Source organism: Ostrea edulis, chromosome 7 (assembly GCF_947568905.1).
Source record: "Ostrea edulis chromosome 7, xbOstEdul1.1, whole genome shotgun sequence".
Classification (NCBI taxonomy): Eukaryota; Metazoa; Mollusca; class Bivalvia; order Ostreida; family Ostreidae; genus Ostrea; species Ostrea edulis.
This window is the reverse complement of record NC_079170.1, coordinates 85291153-85303157: the sequence shown is the minus strand read 5'-3', so window position 1 is coordinate 85303157 and position 12005 is coordinate 85291153. Positions and strand designations below refer to the sequence as shown.

The following is a 12005-nucleotide window of genomic DNA, read 5'->3' as shown; positions in this document are numbered from 1 at the left end:
ATGTGAGCATTAAATTAATTCAACTGATGAGAACAATAATTGATTTGATGCGCGCATTAAATTAATTCAACTGATGAGAACAATAATTGATTTGATGCGATCATGAGCTCGGTACAAGTGATCTGATGATCCCTTTAATTTATTTGAAGATATAATTGATTATTTACAACGATTTGTATAAGGAATTAATGCGTGCGTCAATTCTTTTATAGAGAGAAACAATGCAATTAAAGAGATAATTAATGCAACTGTGGATATGCTGAATTGATGATATCTCTAATTATATAGTTGCTCTAAAGTATTATTGCGCACATCATTAATTGAAGAGATCAATAATTCAATTGTTGCGAGCATTAATTTAATTTTAGCACGCATCAATTCAATTGTTGATATCATCACTTTATTTGAAGAGAACAATTCAGTAATTGAGGGCTTCAAATCAGCAGAATAATTACATGCTATACTATCAACTATTCAATATAATACGCGCATTAATTCAAAATCATTATATATTTGAAGATATCTTTAATTGTGCGCATCAAATGAATTGATGAGATATCTTCAAATAATTATAGAGATATCTTTAATTATTTGAGTTTATGTTAATTTGACTGCTTGTAGTAGTAAATATACAAAAATAAATCCTGTTGGCAATTTTGCACCTAGTTTGGGGTACGTGCAAATATTTGTGCTCGCATAAGCAAAACGCTAATTTTCTGCTTGTGTGCAAAGTTTGAATAAATGCGTAGTAATATTAATCTATTTGCAAACACCAAACATAATCATTCTCTACCCAGAGTTCCGTGCGCTCCTCGCACTACACTTTGACTTTCAATATCTTTACAAATTGTAAATTTCCTCCTGAATTCACTGCAATTGTTAACAATGTGCGTATGAATCTAGATAGATATATTATGTCTATATTTTAACTGCTGGGAATTCCCACAGAAATGACAGTGGAGAGTAAATATAAGAAATAAACTTCATTTTTTAAAATACATGAGGAGTAACGTTTCACGCCGGCGTACTTTTGATGAAGCGCTAACATGTTGCACAAAGTATGCCAATTTGAAGTGTCACAATGTATTTTCAAAAGTGAAATTCATTTTCATAAATAAATGAAAATATCCAGAATCAATTAAATTTTATTAAATCAAAACAATGAAATAAGATAAGAGTATCAAACGAATGGGCACATAAAGAATAAAGTAATAAATATAAGAGAATATTAAAAAAAAAATTCTGTGACATGAAAAAAAAAAAAAAAAAACAGAAAAAAAATCTTTATACAATCACATAATATATGATATTATGTGAACATGCTAAAAAAAAAAAATGAATTTTTGATGTGTCCTTCAAATGAAGTAATTAAATAAATGACCAGTGCTTTACATTTTTTATGCAGCTTATAGATATACATGTACCTGTATACAGCAGTTAAAACACATTATCACATTGATCTGTCTGATTTTATAACACATGATCACATTGATTTGCCTGAATTTTATAACACATGATCACATTGATTTGCCTGAATTTTAAAACACATGATCACATTGATTTGTCTGAATTTTATAACACATGATCACATTGATTTGCCTGAATTTTATAACACATGATCACATTGATTTGATTGAATTTTATAACACATGATCACATTGATTTGCCTAAATTTTATTGTCCTGTATTCAACACTAGTATTAATTTCCACAGCTGCCCGCTATAAGGCAGAATACATTTGTTTAACAGTTTACAGGGACCACATTAACTAGAGTTCTGTCTCCAATATCAGATGCCGCTCACTCCCTCATCAAACTTGTCCCAATCCACTCTTGCTCCTGCATTTTCTGCATCCATTAATAATCTTGTAAACGTACCCAATGATGCGTTTCTTCCATTTTTGTGCTTCCATTTAAGAATCACTTTATGGATTTGTGTTGCGGCAGAATGAGTATTTTCCATCCTTGCTACGTCAATGTCTGCTTGTGCAAGTCCTAAAGTCTTCCCTAAAATTTCTATATCACTTCCAACAACTTTGTTGAATTTGAGCAGATTCTGTTCCGTGAGGATATGGGATTTCTGTTCATCTGATAATTCTCCTAAATGGTCCACTATAAAACAAAAAAAACAAAGAAGATGTACTAGTGTTTGTGAAATAATGATGTTCTCGTATGGCAGCAAAGTTGATAATGGCCAAGGATAATGGTTTTCAAAAGTAGGTCAAAGGTCATGAGGTCAAAAACTTTAGTATCCAAAGAAAAGTCTTATCAAAAGATATGCATATATTTGAAATATGAAATCATTAAAAAGTTATGGTCAAGGTTCAAGTTTTTCAAAAGTAGGTCAAACCCAAAAATCAATGTCACAAGGTCAAAACCTTTGGTATGAAATTGTCTGATCACAAGGAATACATAATGTGAAATATAAAAACCATATCACCATCCATTCAAAAGGGTTTAATGAAGTTTCCATCTGTTTTTAACATACTGTATATTGTCTGGTATAGAAATCTTGCGCATATAAGCCAAAAATATGAATTGTTGTGAAAACTAGGGTAGGCTGGTAGGAAATAGAATATTTTTATCTTGGAGTACACAAAGAAACATTCTGATATCATGTAAAAATATAAACAAGAGGCCCATGGGCCATATCGCTCACCTGAGTCACCTTGGCTCATATTTAAAGATTTTCCCTATATATTTGTATGCAAACTTTGACCCCCCCCCTTGTGACCCCATCCTACCCCTGGGGGTCATGATTTTAACAAACTGAAATGTGAACAAGAGATGTTTGTAAAACACATATGTCCCCCATGGTGCAAAATTGAAAAGGGTTATACACTCACACATCATTTAATTGAGAGTAGTATCATCAATTCAAAATATTGAGCAGACAATATCTTCCTATGTAAAGAGTGGATTGACCATGTGACCTCAAAATCAATAGGAGTCATCTTCTCCTGAAGATATACCAGTGTACTAAGTTTGATGTCTGTCAAACAAAGAGTTTTCAAGATATTGAGCGGACATTATATTCCGATGTCCAGTTTGACCCTTGACCTTTGACCATGTGATATCAAAATCAATAAGGGGCATCTCCTCCTGAAGATGTACCAGTGTACCAAGTTTGATGTCTGTCAAGCAAAGGGTTCTCAAGATATTAAGCGGACAGTATATTCCAATGTCCACTTTGACCCTTGACCATTGACCATGTGGCATTAAAATCAATAAGGGTCATCTTCTCCTGAAGATGTACCAGTGTACCAAGTTTGATATCTTTCAAGCAAAGGGTTCTCTAGATATTGAATGGTCAGTATATTCCTATGCCCAGTTTGACCCTTGACCTTTGACCATATGACCTCAAAATCAATAGGGGTCATCTACTCCTTAGGATGTACCAGTGTGCCAAGTTTGATGTCTTTCAAGCAAAGGGTTCTCAAGATATTGAGTGGATATTATATTTCTATGTCCAGAGTAGATTGACCCTTGACCTTTTGACCTGAAAAACAGTAGGGGTCCTCTTCTACTCAAAACCAACCAACCTATGAAATATCATTATCATCAAGTGAATGGTTCTCAAGATATCGAGCGGACAACATGTGGTCTACCGACCGACCGACAGGTGCAAACCAATATGCCCCTCTTCTTTGAAGGGGGGCATAAATATGTCAGAAAGCTTTCATGTAAATATCAGCTTTTTTGTCTCAGTGGTTCTTGAGAAGAAGATTTTTAAAGATTTTCCTTATATATTTGTATATAAAACTTCGATCCCCTATTGTGGCCCAATCCAACCTCTGGGGGTCATGATTTGAACAAACTTGAACCTGCATTATGTCAGGAAGCTTTCATGCAAATCTCAGTTTTTCTGGCCCAGCGGTTCTTGAGAAGATTTTTAAATGACCCCACCCTATTTTTGCATTTTTGTGTGATTATCTCCCCTTTGAATGGGACATGGCCCTTCATTTGAACAAACTTGAAAGCCCTTCACCGAAGGCTGCTTTATGGCAAGTTTAGTTGAAATTGGCCCAGCGGTTCTTGAGAAGAAGTCAAAAATGTGAAAAGTCAACGCCGCAGCCGACAGACAACGGACACATTTTGATCAGAAAAGCTCACTTGAGCCTTTGGCTCAGGTGAGCTAAACTTTTCATAGGTCAGAGCTAAAAATTCATTAATTATCAAACTTAATTATTAAATTTGACCACAAATTCATTAATTATCATTAGTCCTTGTAGACGGGTATGGCTTTTCATATTATCAACAAATTTCCTTTAAGGTCCAAGTTTGGTTCCCTATACATTCCCATGTAATACTTTAATTCTCTATTGTGACCCCATCCTAATACCAGAGGTCATGATTGTTATAAACTTGAACCTCCACTATGTCAGGAATCTTTCGTGTTAATGTAAGCTTTTCTAGCCTAGTGGTTGTTTGAGAAGAAGATTTTTGAATTACCCCACCCTATTTTTGTATTTTTTGTGATTATCTCCCCTTTGAAGGGGGTATGGCCCTTCATTTGAACAAACTTGAATTCCCTTCACCCAAGGATGCTTTGTGCCAAATTTGGTTAAAATTGGCCCAGTGGTTCTAGAAAAGATTGATTGATTGATTGATGTTTTCCGCCACACTCAACAATTTTTCAGTTATCTGGTGGTGCCCAGTTTTTATTGGTGGAAGAGAGAACCCAGATGCAATGCACCTGGGAAGAGACCACCGACCTTCCGAAAGTAAACTGGGAAACTTTCTCACTTACCGGTGTGAGCGGGATTCGAACCCACGCCGACAGAGGTGAGAGGCTGTGATTTTGAGCATGATGCTCTGACCACTCGGCCACCGAGGCCCTTCTAGAGAAGAAGTAAATGTAAAAAGTTTACGCCGCCGCCACCAAGAAACAAATTTCTATCAGAAAAGCTCACTTGAGCCTTTATCATTTGAGTATATGACTGGGATATTTAAAATTGGAGGTAAATTTATTGATATTTCGTTTCGTTCTTTTTTTTTATTAGTATGCTGTGTACTACTTGCACTCAATTGATACCTGTGACCTAAATTAATCTAGAGTTCGATGTTTACTTCTTTAATAGAAAGATGACGTAATGGTTGTATCATTGTCTTTCAAGAATGTACTAGAAAATTTACAAAACCCAATACAGTGGTTGCTATGGAAACACAAATGCTTTAATTTCCATAACAACCATTGATGCACAATGTTTTTACTCTGCATGTCTTCATATGTCATTATTATGAAGAGTTATGGAAAGTTTCATGAAAATCCAAGATAATCAGTATGCCACCTTCTGCATGATTCTTACGTGGACTGCTACTTAATTCTTATTATACTGTAAATACACTGAATTTTTTTTATGATATTAAAATTTTTGGGAGTTAAATCTTGGTCCAAAACTCTATGTCCGACTTATAGGAGTGTCCTAAGAAGATTTAGTATTTTTCTGGATGGCGTTATGTATAGCCTAGTATTTTTTAAACTACAAAATCATAGACGAAAAAAACAAAATAGTAACTGTTACCGAGAATGAAAAGTGAAATATCAATGTCATATCCCACGGAACACAGGTAAAAACATTAAAGCATCGATTTGAAATTGTCAACCGATTCTTGAAGAAAAAGTTAGACCGACTTATAAATAGGTCTATGGCAATTCCCTCCAAAATAACATAAGAACTATACAACTGACTTAAAGGCGAACCGACTTATAGGCGAGTATATACGGTATGTAAATTACCTACAAAGTACTGTTACAAGTGTCATCAACTCCTGAACAATGTTTATCTAATAATCTCTTAAACAACATGGTTTAAAAAATCTACAGCTGCAGGTATAATCAGTCTGACTAAAGCCAGTCCCTACACAGTAATATAACAGGAACTGGCTATAGTCAGACTGGGGGTACAAACACACTAATTTCCATTTCAGGTAGCTCCATCCTTGGGTGATAGCATAGGTATTTGTACAATCTTTATTTCACCAAACTTTCCACATGATAGAAATATATCATTTAAAGGAATTTTATTCACTGGATAAAGTAGAAAAAATTGGTAAACTATTGATACTGAAAAAGTTTATGTAGATGAAATGTTGTCAAAGGGCAATAACTCCTATGCTGTTATTTTCTCTACTATATGTCTTTTGTACAATGATTTCCCCGAGGTGGATATCCACAATTACTTTATGCATATTTTATGAATTAGCATTTTTTTTTAAAAAACTGTTGAATGACATTAAATGCGTTGCTTTAACAAGTTTTTATCTATTTTTATCATTCTGTTTAACGAAAAGGTGCAATTTTCTAATGTTGATGTTTTTACTTCTGTTCACCACTAGGTATGTCCGGCATCTTTTAAAAGGTGGCAACATACATATTTTCTTTGATATGTTATTAAATCAATCTATATTGAGTGGGAATTAAGAGTTGTTCTACTTTGAACCATAAATCATATGAGGATGAAGCTACCTTATGTAACAAAGTACTTCACAAAACTTATGCTTCACATTTCATATTTATTTACTATATAGTCTACATTGTGATGGTGCTTACAAAAATTAACAAAAATCTTAAGCTGCATAATTATTTCATACCAATTGTTTCACTACTGCCATTTAGTTTAAAAATGAAGTTTTAATTAGTTTTAGAATTTGTAGGTTTTGTATCGGTAATAAGTTTTTATCAGAATAAAATCATTGTGTTAGATATTTGCAATCTGACTCGCAATTACTGGAAATTTGAGCTCTTTGATTAATTTTCATTGAAGTTGGAAAATTGGTGTATGATGAATGATGAAACCTAGTGATTGTTCACACTTACCTCCCCCTGCCTGGTCACTCGCACTAATCTGTGTACTTTCAAGTTTTTCTATAATATGATCTGAATGTTTTTCTCTTAATGCATCCAAAAAAACATTGTATGCTCTGGGTCCAGATCTTAAGAGGAGTTTAAGGAAAATTTCATTCTGTTTTTGTGGAACATTCCCGGCGTCTATTTCATCAAAGTCGGGGAGGTCCCAGATTCCTTCTTCCATAAACTTATCTCTTATGTCATCCTGCAGTAGTTCTGTTTTTAAAAAAGTCCAGTTCTTTTTTATTCTCTGCTCATTTTCACTACCGAGTGGTTGGTTAATTGTACTAGGCATTTTCAAGCTGTAATAAATTAATCCAACATAATTAATTAAAACTCAACACAATCAGATTTCAACATACACTGTACAGTGGAACCTCGGTATTTCGAACACCAATATCTTGAATGCCATGGATATGTCGAAGTGATTCGTAAGTCCCAACCACCTATTTTTTAAGTATTATATAGTTTTAACCTCGATATCCCAAATCCTTGAATAGTTTTTTCTTGGTCCCATCAAGTTCAAGATAATGAAGTTTTACTAGTGTTGAATATTTCATAATTGATAATTGATCATAATCGGAAGAACTCAATATTTACATGTGAAGTAAATAAATGTTTGTTATTTTTGGGGTCATTTCAGTTTAGTTTTAAGGATATGTGCAACATACACACATCTAAATATTAGTCTATTAATGAGGAGTGAAACGTATTTTCTCTAGCCATGAATCCAGATTGGCTTTAGTTTTAAGAGAAAAAAAATCCAGACGTCTGACTTGGTGTTCCCTGGGATGGGATATGTACGTATTCATATCAATGACCAACTTATCTGAGATTCCTGCTTTTATATCATGATACATGTGTATGTGCATGGGCGATTCAGAGTGGACTCCAATTGAAAGGTTGGAATTCAGCAAAACCAGCTAGTGTCGCTGCTTTGCCTACCTTTTACAACTTTTTCGCGGATCTAGGTAGGATTCATTTATCAGATGAGTATTCTTCAAGTTAATCATGACTACTTTTACACCAATTGGAATTTGGCACATGCGCAAAGAAATCGAATTTCCAGGAAGTGACCTAAGTCAAAGTGATGCTTCATTTGTCAGTGTTAAAGCTTTTTACATTGCAATATCATCATAATTATCAATCATGGTTAACTTGTAAAATAAGCATCCGATAACTAAATCCTCACTTCTTGGATGGTAGACCTGCGAAAAAAAGCTGTGAAAGGTAGGCAAAGCAGCGACACTAGCTGGTGTTGCTGACTTCCCACTTTTCAATATGGAGTCCACCCCGATTCTCCCCCTCACACGTCACGATATAAAAACAGGGTTAACAGTCAGAGGAATCTCGGATTAGTTATCAATTGCGACAATCCATTATGGAAAATAGAATCGATAATCGGAATTGAAGAGACAAAAGCGACCAACAGTCGATTGTTGGTGACAATTGTTTCATCACGGTTCATGTTTTACTGTATTTAATAAATCATAGATGTACATTTACAGATCACAGTTCAATCATTCTGAAAAAAAAAAGAAGATTTACAAGCTTTTAAAAACATGCTGGGTCCAGTTGCCCTAACGGGAAATCACAGTCCCTAAGTGGGACATTGTCATGATAAACGGGATGACTTCTTTACACTACTGTATACATTTATGTATCGAGATGCTATAAATGATCATTAAGTCATTGTCTCAAAATCTAATTAATTTCAAAACTGGCCTGGATTTTTCAACAACAAAAAAACTTGAGTTGAAGGACTTGAATCTGGGATTTTACCAAAATTTTGACAACTCAAGATATTTTTTTTGAGAATAAGTCCGAGCCTGAATTGCCAGAAGTGGAGTAGTAGGTGTTTGTTTACACTGTTAAATTTTCCACTTGGGTGTTATGGGGGACCGAAAGATCTTTAACACTTGGTCCTTCATAAACTTATCACTTCTTCAAATATATCATACATTTAAAAGACCACCTGATTCACGAATAATCACAAATTATACTGTTTTACTTGAGTCACTATTTTTGTAAACAATTTAGTGTATGAACTAGCATCCTTGAAAGTGTTTGTTATTTGAAATATTCTGCTATACAGATATAATTCCACTTATGAGGGTAATATATATGATATAATTGATGGACAAGTGATATTGTTTTTGCAGACTAGTGAACATTTAAATAGTTACTAGTCCATATGGACTAGTGCTAGTGCTAGTCCATATGGACTAGTGCTTGAAAAAAGTAATTTCAAATCCCGATTACTTTGTTCTTTCACAAACTACATTAATGAGGTTGGGAACATTTCCCCTCTAGTGAGATCTTCTTGTAAAACTGAGGCTACAATGATTCACCGAAATATCGATACTGTTCAATATATATTTCAAACACGTGATTCAATATTCAATCCGTTGCATCAATCTTTGGTTTGATACGTTTTTAAAATCAGGTTTGGTAAAATACATCAGGCTTGACCTGTACTTATCATTTATACATACGCGAGGGACAAAATGGCGACTGATAACGGTCAGACTGTTATTATAGCCTCGATTCTGACAAAAACAATAATGAAAAATTAATCAGTTCAAACTACAGAGCCAACAGGCATCTTACCATTCGGAGGTTTGGAAACATTTTGCTTCTAAAATTGTGACTGAATCTTTGTAATTAAAATTTTTTCAAAGTTATTATTGCTTTTTTCTGTAAAATGTATCATATTAAAAATATTGAATCGTGGCATACACATTGCAATACGCATCGTACCATGAATGGGGTGTATCATTTCAGCCCTAGCTAAAACGAGATCATCCCTCTTTAGGAAGAAAATAAAACAGTTACCATAAACAGGTGTTTTATTGTTTTGATTGAAAATTATGACAAATCTCGTGCAACGCTGAATAAGTGTGACACATGCTCAACATGTCATATAATACTCCTACAGAATTAATACCACAGTAAAGAAAGTTTGTATCAATGTTGCTATGTAAGAGAGGGGGAGGTTGAAATACAATACAAATTTTGAGTACTTTCGTTTTGGTTTATTAAATTATAATTACAGAAGTATTGGACTTCTTAGCACATTTCCTTCTTTTTTACATAAAACATGACTAGATGTACTCCTTGGGTGTTTTTCTCGGTTGCATGGGACATATTTAGTCTTGCTAAAGAGGGTATACTCACGTATTAGTGACTGTGTGAGATCTTGCTATAAGGGAAGTGTTCCCAACCTGTTAATCGGTCATCACTATATAGTTTGTGTTCTGTCATTTAACAGGAAGAGAGACTTATTACTATTCTTTTTTATAACGTAAAATGGTATGCATAAATATCACGGAGTACTGGGCCAATGAACACAGTAGATCTGTATATAATAATAATGCAGGAATAAAAAAAATCTTACAATGGAGAACAACTTTCGTTTTGACCATCGTACGAGAAATAAACTCTACAACATTAAGTAACTCTATAATCATATTCTAAATAGAGGATATTCACTGATCTAATTACGCAATACTTTATAAACAGATTTACCCAGCCTCAGCTTTGTTCTTTCACAGACTTCAGTTACTCTAGTCTAGCTAGGCTTTTCTGTGTTAGTCCAACAGGAAAAGGAAAGTGTTATAAATAAAAAAAACTGGATTGGTAGCGTGTGTATTTCCGGTAATTGATTATATATCTTTTATACCTGCCTACACGTACTGGTAGGCCTAATGATTTGTTCATTTATGGTGATTTTAAAGACTAGAACTCCCTCACACTTTCTCGGATAAATTCGCCACCCAAGGGAAAAAATCATGCGTTTCCACCCTAGATCTCCCCGAAAACACAATTGAATCATTGAAAAAAGATAATATAGATTTTTAAATTGAACTTGCTTTTAACTGAACTAGATATTCTTAGATTATAGTTGGACTTGAATTTAATTTTAGTTCTACACCTGGTATGATACAATCTGATTAAAGTACAGACCTATAGGCCTATTATATATATTTTCAATATAATATAGGTCTGTACTATAGTCAGATAGGATATAGTATACGCTTATATGTATCACATCAAATTTTAAAGCGAGCAAAACAAAGCCTTGAGGAATTCATAAGGTTTGCACTTTGCAATTTTGTTCCTTTTATTCATACCTTGATGAGTAATATAAAAGATTCACATTAACAGAACCAATTAATGGGAAGTAAGGTAAAGTTTATGACTCAAGTAAGCAAAATAATACATGCTAACAGAGAATTTATGGTTGAATGGGACTAATTAAAAGGTCATCTCATTATCAATTTAAATAAATGTAATAAGTATTTGGATTATAAATCTAAAAAAAAAAAAAAAAAGGATAGATGTTGAACTATCACTGTATTTTATTGTGTAAATACATGCATGTGTGTTAATTGGATTTTGCCACCAGAAGGGGGGGGGGGTGTATCTGGAGTCTTCTGTGTATTTGTTCTGATGTGAAATGCACCCATATACTTCATTTGCTATTTTGAGATTCTCTGCTGCCCCACAAATTAATTATAACCAATATAGTCAAACAGTTAACATGCACGCTTGTAATAAAAAATGCGTAGGGTTCTCTAGGATTCTCTAATAGAGATCTCTAGAGTTTTATACAGTGTTCTCTAGGATTCTCTAATAGAGATCTCTAGAGTTTTATACAGTGTTCTCTAGGATTCTCTAATAGAGATATCTAGAGTTGTATACAATGTTCTCTGTTTAGTAAGTCAATAAGGACCGCCGCGGTAAACATAAAAAAAATAATTTTTGATAGAAAGATTTCAATGGAAATAAATATTCTTTTTTTAAACATATATTACTAACTCATTTATTTTTTGTAGAAAAATGCTTTTATGAATTAATGATAAATAAATTATTAACACGATTAAAAGTTTTTCCAAAAATTATGATGCCAATGCTGACGAATAGGATGATGACAGTGATCATCAACATCCAATGTTTCTTCCTCTCCATGCAGATCTAGTACAAATCTAGCAATTAAAAAGCAAAATAAGGGAATTCATAAAGTGCGCTTTGCAATCGTGCCTCTGATTCATATCTTGATGAGCAATATAAAAAGATCCATGGGCCCCTGTTGTAAATCTTTTGAAGAATTGATTTTATCAGCAGTAGAATCATTGCGCGCATTAACTCATTTT

At 33.7% G+C, this 12005-nt stretch overlaps 2 protein-coding genes across 2 annotated transcripts in view; both read right to left on the bottom strand.

Annotated features, from left to right (window-relative positions):
* Nucleotides 1-12005, bottom strand: part of LOC125653998 (serine/threonine-protein phosphatase 6 regulatory ankyrin repeat subunit B-like) — a 1068599-nt gene that overhangs the window by 973563 nt on the left and 83031 nt on the right. The window lies entirely within an intron of this gene.
* On the bottom strand, nt 1134-10482 carry LOC125657135 (death domain-containing protein CRADD-like). Its single transcript, XM_048887801.2, has 3 exons — nt 10378-10482; nt 6820-7151; nt 1134-2111 (listed from the first exon to the last, which is right to left on the bottom strand). Exons 2-3 carry the CDS (start codon nt 7142-7144, stop codon nt 1789-1791), a joined length of 648 nt encoding a protein of 215 aa, XP_048743758.1. The 5' UTR covers nt 7145-7151; nt 10378-10482; the 3' UTR covers nt 1134-1788.

Bases quoted from the DNA above. Each gene is read 5' to 3' on its own strand.
- LOC125657135 (XM_048887801.2), bottom strand. From the start codon at position 7,144: ATGCCTAGTACAATTAACCAACCACTCGGTAGTGAAAATGAGCAGAGA. The intron at 2,112-6,819 runs GTAAGTGTGAAC...TTTGTTTTATAG, and splicing joins GAGTGACCAGGCAGGGGGAG to TGGACCATTTAGGAGAATTA.